Source organism: Prionailurus viverrinus, chromosome E3 (genome assembly GCF_022837055.1).
Source record: "Prionailurus viverrinus isolate Anna chromosome E3, UM_Priviv_1.0, whole genome shotgun sequence".
NCBI classification, from domain to species: domain Eukaryota; kingdom Metazoa; phylum Chordata; class Mammalia; order Carnivora; family Felidae; genus Prionailurus; species Prionailurus viverrinus.
Genome location: NC_062576.1, coordinates 29,088,328 through 29,103,048, shown reverse-complemented (window position 1 = coordinate 29,103,048; position 14,721 = coordinate 29,088,328). Strand labels below are relative to the sequence as shown.

At 50.4% G+C, this 14,721-nt stretch overlaps 1 protein-coding gene across 2 annotated transcripts in view; it reads left to right on the top strand.

Annotated features, from left to right (window-relative positions):
• The first annotated feature begins 419 nt into the window (after positions 1–419).
• Positions 420–14,721, top strand: part of ABCC1 (ATP binding cassette subfamily C member 1) — a 141,199-nt gene continuing 126,897 nt past the window's right edge. For both annotated transcript variants that reach the window (XM_047837683.1, XM_047837682.1), the window contains exon 1: positions 420–539. In XM_047837683.1, coding sequence (XP_047693639.1) covers positions 492–539 — 48 coding nt within the window. In that variant the 5' untranslated portion in view covers positions 420–491. The remainder of the gene's footprint in view (positions 540–14,721) is intronic.

Sequence of the window (14,721 nt, the reverse complement as noted above, 5' to 3'; positions counted from 1 at the left end):
CAGCTGGCGGGGCTGACCCGGTGACCCTGGAGAAGTCACTCAACCTCTGGGCTCCTAGTAAGGATCCAATGAGGATACAGCTAAGCCGTTTGGCACTGTCCTGGCTGGCGGAGGGCTCAGTACCTGTTTTCTCCTGGCGATACTATTACCGTTGCTGTCGCCGTCGCCACCGCGGGATTGGAAAACGGGTCGCAAGGTCCGGCCGCAGGGGTCCCCGCAGCTCCTGGAGGACACACACCCCCGCCCGGGCCCCCGCCGGGGTGGGCGCCGAGGGGTGCAGCGTAGTCCGCCGGCACCCCGCGGCTGGAGGCGAGTCGGGCGCAGGGGCGGGGCGGGGCGGGGCGCCGCATCCCCGTGACGCGCCGGCCAACCAGGCGGCGTTGCGGCCCCGGGCCCGCTCCGCCGCCGCCTCCCGCCCTCTTGCCGCCGCCGCCGCCGCCAGCAGCAGCCGCCAGCAGCCGGGCCCGTCCGCCCGCCCGCCCGCCCGCCGCATGGCGCTCCGGGGCTTCTGCAGCGCCGATGGCTCCGACCCCTTCTGGGTACGTGCTCCGCGGCCGCCCGGGCCGCGTGGGGCCGCCGGGAGGGGGCGGCCGCCGGCTGGGAGGCCGGCCCGCGAGGGGAAGCGCCGGGCGGGCCGGGCCGGGCCCGCAGCCCCCCGCGGTCCCCCGCGGCCCCCCGCGGCCGCCCGGTGCCGCCTCGTCCGCTCCGCAGCCGGCTCGGGGGTCCCGCGCCCGGCCCCTCGCGGGCGGCGCCGATGGGAGCCGGGCGGAGGGGCGGGGGGACCTTGGCAGCTCAGCTCCCGGGAACGGGGCAGGGGCTGTGCATGTGCCCGGCTCCGGGGCTTTAGGGGAAACGTTAGGGGCCAGAGCTTGGGGGACAGGGCTTCCTGCTTTGCGGTTACCCCTGCAATTAAAAATAACCTTCCGCGGGAGGGGACGCCAGGGATTGGGGGGTGGGGGGAGGGCGGCGGCACAGGGGGTGGTTTCCCGGCTTAAGTTCTCCCATGTCTTTTGTGGATTGGGGTCCCCCCTTTCACCAAGAACGCCCCATTCCCAAAGGGCTGAGCTGGGAAGAGGCTCGGGCTGGAGGAAGGGATGTTTGCCCCTTCCCCGGTTGTGCTGCATCAACATTACGCTCCTGTGGTTACGTATTTTTGCCGTCTTTTACTTTCTGTCTGCTTAATTACTATAGGGGGGTTTGGGGAAACGGGAAGGATATGGGAAGTTTGGGGAACAGCCAGGAAAGAAGGTAGGGCTGTCCCCCGCTGCCTCACCGGGCCCTTCTGTCAGGTTTGGGGTGCAGGGCCGTCCCACCTCTGTAATGTGAGGCTCCTGTCTGTGGGGATGCACGTGGCTTTTTCCCTGGCAAGTTTTCCTCTGCATGCTCAGTGCTGGCCTGGCTCTGGCTCCTGAGTTCCCTTTCTGTGGTTTAATCCCCACTGTCTTGGGCTTTAGCTTCTCTCTAATGCGATTTACCTCTTTGTTCCAGGAGGGCACGTCTGTGGCACACTCTCTTGATTATTGGGAAACACAGTAGGCGAACCTGGACAGGATAGTTTTGTTTTCCCTCTTTTGTCTTGGATTCAGGAGAGAGAAACAGCCTTGGCTCTTAGGAGCTGGTGATTAGCATCCAAAAATACCTCCTTGTTCTGTTTTGTGGCCCTTCCCTTGCCTGCTGCCTTTGTAGTGTTGAAAAAGTCATCCTTGAGGGCCCCAGGGGAAGGCTTTGTTGGGGGGGGGGGTGTCGTTTGGTAGAACAATCAAATACACCTTAGTACGTCTCCCAGATTTCAGGCTGATAGGATGAGAGATTGACTCTAGGGCTGGGAATCTGACAGATAACTTTTGCATTCGGGGTCTGGGGGACTGGAGGACAGAGCATTTGCAAAGTAGGACTCCGTTTGGAAAAACCTGTGGAATCCCTGTTCCCTCTGCCAGGTGTAACAGCCGCAAGATTATTTTTGCAAGGATCCAGAGGGAGATCTGGTCTAGTGTTGCTGTGAATTTTGGAGTGCTTCCTTGTTTATTTTCTTATCTTAGATTACACAGGGGAAAAAAAATAGGTTGACTGGGAATCACATTTTGCATCAGGATGGACTTTATTAGTGACAACTGGCAGTTGATGGTTAATGAGGTTTTCCAAAGCAAAGTGTGTTTGGGGGTACTCTGTTTATTTAGCTTAAGTTCATCCAGGAAAACCAATTGTGTCTTTTTTTTTATTTCCCTTCCCTTTGGACTTTTTGCTACAGAAATTACCACATGGTTGTTTTGCTTGGGGCAGGCAATGTATGGCCTTGGTTGCCAGACCCTCCCTTTTTCCGAGTCTTTGCCCTTGCAGACTTTCCTCTGTCCCTTCTTCTGGATTCCTGGATGCCCCAGTTTTGGGTGGGGGAGGGAGGGTTTGGAGCTTGGAAGCAGAGTTTCAAAGCTGGCCACTGCAGCGTGAGAACTTCTAGGTAGCTAGAGAAACCAAATGTAACAGAAAGCAGGTAGTTTCTGTGTTTAAAAAAAAAAAATTTTTTTAATGTTTATTCATTTTTGAGAGAGAGAGAGAGAGCGAGCGAGCGTGCGCGCGCAAGTGAGCAGGGGAGGGGCAGAGAGATATGGAGACACAGAATTGGAAGAGGCTCCAGGCTCTGAGCTGTCAGCACAGAGCCCAACGTGGAGCCGGAACCCACGAGCTGTGAGACCAGGACCTGAGCCGAAGTCGGACGTTTCACCCACGGAGCCACCCAGGCACACTACTTTCTGTGTTTTCTAGGGCGGCACACTCCAGGCTGGGAGAGGGAAGCCACTTTACTTTTCTGTGCCTCAGTTTCCTCATCTGTAAAATGGGGGCAGGATCCAAAAAAGCCCCAATTCTTAGGGTTGTTTGAAGAGTAAATGAGATCATTTGTATAGGAGGTTCAGCCTGTGCCCCGAATAGAGTCCCTTCTTTCTGAAGGTGAAGTTGTATATTTCCAGTTGCTTGTCCTTCCTGTGGATTCTCATTTTCTTCAGCTGGGGAGGGGGCGGAGGGATGGGGCTGCTGCCCCGCCCCTTATACCTGGCTTCTCTGTGACCGAGGCCTTGTGTTTAGAAATTAAAGGGACTGGCCCACGTGAGACTCTTATCAGAGCTTTGTTCCTGGGTCACTGCCTGCCTCTGCCCTGTGAACTGAAAAGTCCAGAAGAACCAGAATGTGGAAATGGCCCACAGTGTGGGTTCCAGGGACTTAACCACCTTCACTTAGGCAAATGCTCTGGAGGGAGAGAAGAGGTGTTTCTTTACCCAGGTAGGTGCTGGGTTTACCAGCACCAGCTTGTTTTTCCCATTAGTGCTGGTAAGAAGGGCTGTTTTGTGGCTGGTGTGTGGTTGGGAATAGGAGTCTCTCCTTGTGGGTAACTTAAAAAAAATTTTTTTTAATGTTTATTTATTTTTTGAGACACACACACACACACACACACACACACAGACTTGCAGAGTGCAAGTGGGGGAGGGGCAGAGAGAGAGGGAGAGACAGAATCCTAAGCAGCCTCCCGGCTCAGCACTGTCAGCACAGAGCCCGGTATGGGGCTTGAACCCATGAATTGTGAGATCATGACCTGAGCAGAAGTCAGACACTCAACTGACTGAGCCACCCAGCTGCCCCTCCTTGTGGGTTAATTTTTAAAAAATATTTATTATGTTGCAGACCCAGGATAGAAAAATCGGAAAAATGTCAAAAAGTCGGAGAAACAAATTAGTAAGCAGTGCGCTGTGGTGCCTCAGAGCGAGTGCCTGCATCCCCGGGCTTCAAATCCTGGCTCTGCAGTTTCGGCGAGTGATTTCTCTGCGTGCCTCAGTTTCCCCGTGTGGGAAACGGGGGACAACGCAATACTAAGCAAAGACCGGTGGCCCAAGGATCAAATGAGCAAATCCTTGGCAGTTGCGGAGGGTATTGCTGTTGAGTATACAGTTAGCGTCCAGTAATTGTCAGCGGTCCACACCAGCTGGAATTCTCTAGTTAGTTTTTGCTGCTGCACTTGCTGTCGCTGAGAGTGGCCAATAGAAGTAGCAGGCCCGTGTTGCCGTTCATGGAGTCCTGCTCATACTTGGCCCCTGAGCTCCCGTTTGCCGTGGAGAACACACAACATCCCTGACTATGTGAATAAGCAGCCAAGGGCTGGGAGGAAAGGGAATCTTTTAGAAGCCGTTAGAAATTTCTCTTGGGGTGAGATCTGGCCTTGGAGTGAGTGTATTTATCTCTTATAGTTCCTCCTGGGTTCACAACAGTCTTTGAACAGCCAAATTGCACCCCTAACCACCCCCCCTCCCCAAGTTTTCTGTAGGTTTTTAGACCGATCCCTTGGCCTTCCTCTACCTTCCTTGGGATTGTTAGAGCCGAAAGGGACCCTGGATGGTCCTCCCCTCACCCCATCCGTTCCTGCAGGAATTCAAGGCCCAGAATGGCGGCATGATGGGCCTGAGGTAAGAAGGTAAATGGCTCTGGGAGGAGAAAGGAGGAACCTTTGAGGGGACAGGGCAGGGCAAGAGCTGATTCGGGGTTCCCGGGCCTTCCCCCAGCTGGACCGGGTCTGTTTGTGATACTCTTGGAGGTGCGTCACCTTTTGAATGTGGTGGGGGATTCAACTTTTAGGAGTAGGTATCACCCCGCCCCGGGGGATGTCTTGTGCGTATCTCCAACCTGACATGTCCCAAACGGGACTTCGGACCCTCCCCATCTCGGTTACCATCAGCCCTGTCCTCGTAGGCCCAGGCCCCAAACCCGAAGCATCCTTGACTCCTCGCCTTCCCTCCCTTGCCACGCCTCTGCTGTTGCCGCTTGCTTCAGAATGTTTCCAAATCTGCCAGCTTCTCACAGCCGGCCGCCACCCCCACCTCATTTTGGCCGGAGCCACCGTTGCTCAGCTCACTCCAGGAGTTGACCATTCCCCCCTCACTGCTCTCCCTGCTTCGGTCCTTGACCCCCTACGGTCTAGTCTTACCTCAGCAGCTGGCAGGGTCCTGTTCAAGACACAGGTCAGGTCTTGTCCCTCTTGTGCCTGAAACCCTGCAGTGGCTCCCCACCTCCCTCAGGTAGAAGTGAAAAGGTTTAGGCCTACAGGAGTCAGCAGAAGCTGGCCCTATCACCTCTCTGACCTCATCACCTACTACTTTCTGTCTCGTTTTGCTCCTGCCACAGTGGTTTCTAGCCTGCCTCAGGGCCTTTGCACTTGTTTCCTTGCCTGGACTGTTCCTTTACCTTCAAATGTTTGGTCACATGTCACCTCAGGCAGCTTTCTCTTAACTCCCTGCCACTTCCTTGTGCCCCCAGTCCTTCTCTGCACTCTGTCCTGTACCCGTCCCCACACCCCCTTGAACTAATCTAATACATCAGATATTTTACTTACTTTGTTTATTTTCTGTAAACTCCCACAAACAGGTCAATTCCACAGGGGCAGGTTTTTGTTTCTTGTGGGTTGTTTTTTTTTTGTTTTGTTTTTGGTTTTTTTTGGCCTGTGTTTATCTCCACGGTACAATGGTGCCTGGGATATAGTAGGTGCCCAGTAAATATTTGTGAAAGGAATAAATGACACGAAGACTGGAATGGTTCTTGAGCTGGGTTGCAGCGTCTTCCCAGACATCTCTTAGGACAGAATAGTCACTCACCTGTCTGGATTGGATACCCACGGAGACCAAGCCCTCTAGCTTCCACCAATGATGGCATAGACTCTACCTTGCAAGGGTCAGCACTGAGTCTTGCCCCTCCCTCTTGTCCTAGGACTCAGCGCCTCAAACATAAGTAGGCTCAGTCAGCATTTAAATATGAGTGGGCACCTTGGTGGCTCAGTCGGTTCAGCGTCAAGCTATGATCTAACGGTTCTTGAGTTCGAGCCCTGCATCAGGCTCTCTGCTGTCCGCACAGAGCCTGCGTTGGATCCTCTGTCCCTTGCGTACTCTGCTCCTACCCCATTTGCTCACGTGCACTCGCTCGCTCTCTCGCAAAAGTAAACATTAAAAATAAATAAGAGGGGGCGCCTGGGTGGCGCAGTCGGGTAAGCGTCCGACTTCAGCCAGGTCCCGATCTCACGGTCCGTGAGTTCGAGCCCCGCGTCAAGCTCTGGGCTGATGGCTCAGAGCCTGGAGCCTGCTTCTGATTCTGTGTCTCCCTTTCTCTCTGCCCCTGCCCCGTTCATGCTCTGTCTCTCTCTGTCCTAAAAAAATAAATAAACGTTGAAAAAAAAATTAAAAAAAAAAATAAATAAATAAAATAAATAAATAAGAGTGTCTGAGGTACGGGTTTCAAACAGGGGATCAGATCTAGTCCACCAGTGTGCTGCTTTGGCCTTATTTTAATTGTGGATTACTTGTAATCGCTACTGTTTACTGATTGAAAGAGTTCACGGAAAAATGTGGATTCCTGACTTCTGACAAATCAGGAGATCTGATAAACGGGAAGGGGGGAGGGTGCATTTGTACATGGTAGTGGTCACTGGGGGCGGTGGGGAGAGGGCAGGCTGCCCTCCCTGGGACAGACCTCTGCCGGCCCCCCGTTTGCTGCAAGCCCTCCTCCTCCTTGAGCCCAGCGTCGGTCCCCGGCTGTTTTTCATTGTGTTTCCTCACCCTGTCTGCTTCCTTCACTGAGAGAACTCACCTGGCACCGGTAGCCTTGAAGCCCAAGCTCTTGGTGAAATGCCTGGGGTCCATCTGATTGGTTATTTAATGGTGCAGAGACCCCTGGCTTTATCAAGGTCATGTCTGCTGGCGGGGGGCGGATAAACTCATTGCCAGTGATGCCCGAGGCATTTGAAACCAGCCTCTCGTGTCGTATGTTGGCTCTAGATTCTCATGGTGGGATAATGTCTAGCTGTTATTATCATATCTTAATGGTTAGTAAATCTCTAGCCCATCAAAACTTGTCTGAACATTTTGCAAAGAGAAAGCGCTAATAAAAGGATTTGGAAGAATGACAAGGACTCGAACATCCTGAGGCAGGTGTTTCCCCCAGCCTGGCGTGGAAACTGGGACAGCGTCTCCCGATGGCGGTAGCGAACCTATACTTAGCTCTGGAAGGCTGGGGGTTGACGGGTACCCTTTAGGGAAGCCGGTTTGGGGAGGTGGAGGCACAGCACAGTTTCTCAGCCTGGGCACTTTGACATTTGGGGCCAGATAATCCTCTGCTGTGAGGGCTCCCCTGTGCACTGCAGGATGTCCAGCGGTCTCCTTGGTGTCTACCTCCCCGTGTTGTGACAGCACCTTCCCCTCCAGACGCTGCCACATGTCCCTTTGGTGGTGAAGTCACACAGCCGTTGGCGTGGAGGATTCTGGAGAATAAATTGGGGGCAAGCCTTGCCCTCGCCCTTGCGTTTTCCCCAGAGATTTTAGGCTGTTGTACGCCTCATGTAATTGGCTTATAGGGGTTGCCTTGGAGAAGCTTAAGGAGACGTTAAGAAGGTTCACCTCCAATTATGCGACGAAGGAGGTTGCAGCCTTTTCCGTGCTGTTTGCCTGTTTCCACCGAGGGCTCTGCTTTTCGACAGGAATCCCTTCCCTTCTGGTCCTAGTGTGTGTGATGGTGCAGTCCCAGGGCGAAAACACCTCTGTCGAGGTTGGCTTTGAAGCTTTGCTCCCTCTTTTTAAACTGCCTCGGGATAGATGGGCAGTCACCAAGTTGAGGCTCCACTTAAGTATCCCTTTAGCTTAATTGTGGGATTCATGTCCTGGGGGAGGTTGCCAAGTCCTGGAAAATGGCTCTAGATGACTGGGGAGGTAGTAATTGAGGTTTTATGGGGCTTTTCCCTTCCTTTGAGAATCTGTTTACCTTTTATTGGCCTCGTAGGTGGCTACTTGATTGGAGAAGCCCTCCTCTTTGCAGAGCATTTATGAAAGTTTTCCTGGTATGCAGAGCTTGAGAGTGGTCTTTTAAAACACTGGATTTGATTTCTGGTTGTTTTTTTTTTTTTCTTTCAGTGTTTTATTTGTTTTTGAGATAGAAAGAGAGAAAATGAATGAGTGGGGGAGGGGTAGAGAGAGCGAGGGAGACACAGAATCCAAAGCAGGCTCCAGGCCCTGAGCTGTCAGCACAGAGCCTGACGTGGGGCTCGAACCCAGAAACCGTGAGATCATGACCTGAGCCGAAGTTGGACGCTTAAAGACTGAGCCCCCAGGGTGTCCCAACACTGGAGTTCATCTCTTGCTCTTCCTACAACTGTTTCCGATTCGTTCATCGGTTTAGCCTTGTTAACTGAACATCTGTGTGTCTGCGGCCCTGTTGTGGGGAGGGCGCTGGAAGTGCAGCCACAAACGAAGGAGATGAGGTGCATATGCTCATGGAGCTTACACTAGGAATGACCACAATAATTCTGGGGCGTGGTAAGTGCCACAAGGACAGAAACCAGAGGACCTGGCATGGCGTGCGAGCTGTGATAGAGGGATACCCAGGGACAGCCTTGCAGAGGAGGTAACATTTGACCTGTGATCTGAACGGCAAAGCTGGCCATGAAAGGACTAGGGGGAGGAAGTATTAGGTAACGAGAACTCCAAGTGCAAAGACCCTGGGGTGCCTGGAGCGGTCAGAGTATTACAGAGTTTAACTCCACAGAACTACAGAGCCCATCTCATAAAACTCTTGGCCGCAGCATTCTGCAAAAAGGCACAAAGCACTAATAAGATGGCTTGGGCTAATAATCAGGGCCTGAAAATTCCAAAGAGGAAGCTTGGCGAGGAAACAGCAATACTTGCAGAGGCATGGGCCTCTGATCCATTTAGGTGGGAACGAGTCTCGGGTTTTTATAGTGAAATTCAGTGTATATTTTTTATGAGTCTCCTGTTTCCGAAGCACAGTTGAAAACCCTTCAGGGTCAGACCCGAGTTGGGATTCCCCACTCCCAGCTGCCCTTGATTCTCTTCCAAAGGCGTTTCCTGACCAGTTAAGATGACTCTCTTTAAATTGCTAAGAAAGTCTTATTCTTTTTCCTTTATTTTTTTTTTTCAGTTTTATTTCTAAGTAATTTCTGCACCCGCCATGGGGCTGGAACTCACAACCCTGAGATCAAGAGTTGCATGCTTTTCCACCTGAGGCAGCTAGGCGCCCCAAGGAAAACTCTTAAAACTAGATGTTCAATTGATCTGGCTGATAGCGTGAAGATCTTGGGTAGTAACTGTTTTGATTGTGCTATTATTTTTAAAAATGTGAATAGGGGCGCCTGGGTGGCGCAGTCGGTTAAGCGCGTCCGACTTCAGCCAGGTCACGATCTCGCGGTCCGGGAGTTCGAGCCCCGCGTCGGGCTCTGGGCTGATGGCTCAGAGTCTGGAGCCTGTTTCCGATTCTGTGTCTCCCTCTCTCTCTGCCCCTCCGCCGTTCATGCTCTGTCTCTCTCTGTCTCTCTCTGTCCCAAAAATAAATAAATGTTGGAAAAAAAAAATTAAAAAAAAATATTAAAAAAAAAAAAAGTAAAAATGTGAATAGTCTCTACAGTGGGAAAGCAGATGTTTAGTTCTTCCCCCTGCTTCTTTTCTCAGAGGTGGCCATTGATGATAGAGTTTCTTGGGCATCCTAGAAAAAATGCCAAGCATACGCAAATATGTATGAAAGGGTGAGGGGGTATGGATATCTTTTGTTCCTCCCTAGGTGGGTTTGTATTCTAAATCATGTTCTGTATTTTGCTCCCTTCACTTAAAAGCCAAAATTGGGGCGCCTGGGTGGCTCAGTCAGTTAAGTGTGACTCCTGATTTCAGCTCAGGTCGTGATCTCACATATGTGAGAGCGAGCCCTGCATGGGGCTCTGTGTTGACCACAAGGACCCTGCTTGGGATTCTCTCTCTCCCTGTCTTTCTCAAAATAAGTTAAATAACGATTAAAAAAATAGCAGTGTCAATTTTTTTTTTTCCACGTTAAGTCCCTGCAGATGGAAAGAAAAAGGAAATAGCACTTCTTTAAAAGCCATACATTTTTCTGTCACATGACTGTGCCCGGTACTCACCTCTGCCCCACCTTTGTCTCTGTGGGTCTTCGTTCCAGAATTTTGGCATGATAAACAGTCCTGCCTGGAGCATTCCCGGGCACTCATGTTTGCATGCGAGGAGATGTAAATGACTCAGCAGAATAAGTTCCTCCCTGAGGAATGGCTGGGACGAGGGGACCTGTGCTTTGAAAATTTGATAGTTCTGATTGCCTAGTGGCCGCTGTGCACTCATGGACCCACCACCCAGCAGCATTTATTAAGCACCCGTTGTGTTGCTGGCCTGATGAGGCGAGGAAGCAAGCTGGACCTTGACCAGGTTCATGTTGCTTCCCTCCTCCAGGAGAGGGTTTTTGTCCAGCTGCGTTAAACCGTACATTCTAAGGAGTTCTGTCTGGTGAGTGCTTGGTTTTGCTCCCATTAAAGAAATAGATATGGTTGAATTTTAAAATTCTTTGCCTTCTCTGTCATTTCAAAAGTGCATTTATGTCAGCAGTTGAATGACATGCAAAGTTTGAGAGTCCCATCATGCTGATGCAACTCGATTTAATTTTTCACACGTAAGCTTTCTGGTTTCGTCCGTTGCGTGACTTATAAGAGCGACGCTTTTTGTTACAACGCAGTCATCATAGGGATTTTTATTTTATTGTTTATTTAAAAGATTTTTTCACGTGGGCTCCATGCCCAACGTGGGGCATAAGCTCACGACCCTGAGATCAAGAGTCACATGTACTACTCAACCACCCAGACGCCCCACTCTGCTTTTTAATTCCATTTAACACGATACATGTCAATACATAGAATTTATGTAATACTCTTTACGTATTACATAATATATTTTTTAAATATTATTTTTGAGAGCATGTGTGCAGGTGCAGGAGCTGGGGAGGGGCGGGGGGTGGGGAGGAGAGAATCTCAGGCAGGTTCCACGTTGTGTGTGTAGAGCGCGATGTGGGACTTGAACCCACAAACGGATCATGACCCGAGCCCAAGTCAAGAGTCAGACACTTAACTGACTGAGCCACCCAGGCACCCCTAACATAATGATATTTAATATAATATATAATATTCGTAATTATTTAATATTCCAACTTGCAGATTTGTTATAATTAACTCAGTCACTTCCCTATTAGTTACCACTGCTTGCATGATTTTCCATTTTTCTTTCCTGTGAACAGTGCTCCAGTAAGCATCCTTGTACATGGGTCGGAATTCTGTAAAATTTTTAATTTTTTTTTTAACGTTTATTCATTTTTGAGACAGAGACAGAGCATGAATGGGGGAAGGTCAGAGAGAGAGGGAGACACAGAATCTGAAACAGGCTCCAGGCTCTGAGCTGTCAGCACAGAGCCCGACGCGGGGCTCGAACTCACGGACCGCCAGATCATGACCTGAGCCGAAGTCAGATGCTTAATTGACTGAGCCACCCAGGCGCCCCCTGTAAAATTTTTAAAATAGGTATCAGCTGGTTATTTTCCAGAAAGGAAAATGTAGCAAGTCCATTGCCACTGACGGTGAATGAGAATTCCCGTTTCTTTGCATCATCCCAAGCACTGGGCATAAACAAGTTTGTTAGTTTGATGGGTTAAAAAATGCCTTATTGGTGTTTGCATTTCCCTTTAGGTTACAAGCTGAGCATCCAGCAATATATTTCCCAGTGATAGGCGTGTTCTTTTCCGTGAGTGTGTTTTTCGTCTTTTTCCTGTTGATTTGCAGGAGCTCTTGATATATTGGGAGTTTGCCCCTTAGTCAGGTGAGCCACAGGTATTTTCCCACAGGCCACTGTTTGTTTACTGGTGGGTTACCATCTGATTCTCGTCCAAGTTTGTGTGCAGTTTCCAAGGTCGCATGTGGCCAGTGCGTATTATTTTCAGTCTTATGTTTTTCATTTATTGTTGTCAGGATTTTCCCACGGTCCTGTGTAACTTTTTAAATTATACAACGTGGAAGCAGTTGTTCCTTGTATTGGTGAACTATAATTTATATAATTACTACCTGTGGTTTGACATTTAGATTGCTGTCTCTCTCTCTTTTTTTTTTTCTTTTAAAGAAAACATTGTAACAGTGTCACATGGGTAGTGCCTGTTGACTTTTAGAACATATTCTCAGGGGTGGAGTGAGTACCTTAGAACATTTGAAAAGATTTCAGTCTAGCTAGAGACTTTTTCTTAAATGTTTCTTTATTTATTTTGAGAGAGAGAGAGAGAGAGAAAGTACGTACAAGCAGGGGAGGGGCAGAGACAGAGGGAGAGAGAATCTCAAGCAGTCTCTGCGACTGTCAGCACGGAGCCTGGTGTGGGACTCAGTGTCACAAACTGTGAGATCATGACCTGAGCTGAGATGAAGAGATGCTTAACCGACTGAGCCACCCAGGCGCCCCTAGAGCCTTGTTTTTTTTTTTTTTTTTTTAATTTTTTTTTTTTTCAACGTTTATTTATTTTTGGGACAGAGAGAGACAGAGCATGAACGGGGGTGGGGCAGAGAGAGAGGGAGACACAGAAGCGGAAGCAGGCTCCAGGCTCCGAACCATCAGCCCAGAGCCCGACGCGGGGCTCGAACTCACGGACCGTGAGATCGTGACCTGGCTGAAGTCGGACGCTTAACCGACTGCGCCACCCAGGTGCCCCTAGAGCCTTGTTTTTTAAAAGGGGTTGAGTTAATTTGCCATTCTAGCAGGGTCTAACGATCCCCATTATTGTTTTTATTACTATGGGCAGATGATAGGTACGTATAAGTGACAGCGTCTTCTCTGGTCCCTCCAGTCAACCTGATAGACTGGAGGCCAGTGGCCCAGGCGGAATTTGGAGCTGCCGATGCTGGGAAGGTGACTAAGCAATTTGGTTGGTAATCAACTAAATAAATAACTAAATAACTTGGTTAGATTATCTAGGAGCCCTTTGATAAGCCATCTTCCTCAGGATCATTAAGTTACTAAATCAAGGTCCAGGAAAAAAGACACATGGTAGATGATCAGACTCCGCGAGGACTGCTTTTGTATTGTCATGGGGGCTCTCTCTCGGCTTTTACTTCTGTGCCATGGAGATCCCTGGGGTCTGGGTGGGCCATGGGCCGCTCACCTCCAGTGCACTTGCATACTTGGTGGGGGAAGGGTTGGAGAAAGGGCTCAGCCCTGAGTCAGAGCCTCTTTCTTTTCAAAGGGGGTACTGGGCGGGGAGGGACGAGCATTGGCGGCTGAAGGCACAGCATTGGCGGCTGAAGGCACGGGGCTGCTTCGGACAAGAAAGTGCAGTTCCAGAGAAAGCGAGGGAAGAACATGGGCGGGGTCAGGAGGCCAGATTCAGGAGCCTGAGTTTGAAAATCCGTCCTGCCACTGCCCAGCATGTGACCCTGAGCCAGTTCCTTAACTTCTGGGAGCCTCAGTTTCCTCAGCTGTAAAGTGGGGATCGCGATCACGTTGCCTATCTGACACAGTTGTGAGGAGGAGGTGCCGTGTACAGAGCGCTTAGCAGAGGGCGAGCAGACGCCAGCTGTGGTTATGGAGGAGGCGGCTGGACGATAGGGGACAGCGGTAGAGCGTGGAGGGCAGTGGAGGGGGGATTTCAGGTGTGGTGATTCTCTTCTGGTGGATCATCTCCTTGTGGCCTCCGGCCCCACACAGGCCTTGGCAGAGTTGGAACAGAGCCCAGCCTGACCCCAGGGATTCAGACCCCTGCCCCCAGCGTCTGAAACAATTGAAGTGAATTGGCCCAGTTGTTACAGGGTGTCTGGGGGGCGGGGTGGGTTCCCAGGTCTGGGAGAGGCATGCCGAGGTGTCGCGTATCAGCTAATGTGTGGGGAAATTCATTTTTCCCGTGGTTTTCTCTATAGGTTAGGAATCAGAAGATGTGCTTGAGTATTTAAATCACTGATGAACAAGGGAAGGCAGGTTGAGATGACTTTGAGTGCAGCTGACATTCACATACTTGGACAGTTCTAGGTTTTTTGCAAACATGGCAGTGATTGGGTTATTTAAAGGGACTTTTTCTTTTCCTCTTGTCTTGGTCTGATATTATAAGAGCTACAGTATAAAATGAAACAGTTCAGAGACGAGTACAGTCAAAAGAAAATCTTCCATAACTGCACTCTCTGGAGATAATCTCATATTGGTAGATTGGTGTTTTAACTTTCAAATCAGTCTGTTTTCTCCACGGATGCTAAACATATATAGTATCTTTTGAACACATGGAAGTGGGGGGGGCACCTGGGTGGCTCAGTTGATCAAGCATCCAACTTCAGCTCAAGTCATGATCTCATGGTTCTTGGATTCAAGCCCTGCGTCGGGCTCTGTGCTGACAGCTGGAAGCCTGGAGCCTGCTTCGGATTCTCTCCCTCTCTCTCTCTGCCCCTCTCCTGCTCGTGCTCGCTCGCTCTCTCTCTCTCTCTCTCTCTCTCTCTCTCAAAATAAATAAAATTAAAAAATAAAAAAGGACGATCTGTAAAAACACATTCTTTATTTTTTGTTTTCAGTCACTAGTACATCTTGGATGTGACCCATTTTTAATGAGCATATTTTACTTGATGAAATGCCATCATGAACCTAATTAAGTAATTTGCCAGTAATTGTTGCCTCTTGAGGCAGTTGGTCCTGGCGTTGTTTTTTAGCCTCTCTACCGGGAGCTCCTAGGGAAAATGCAAAGCCAGCCTTGAGTGGGTGGGTGTTGGAGGGGCACGTCTTGGACCCTCTTAGGCACCCCGTGCAGGAGATGGAACCTCTGAAGTTCAGTGCTTTTGGGGCTGGACTCTCACCCCTGGCCTGGCCCCATTGAGTTGACGGTCTCTGAGGGTTTCCTGGATGTCCT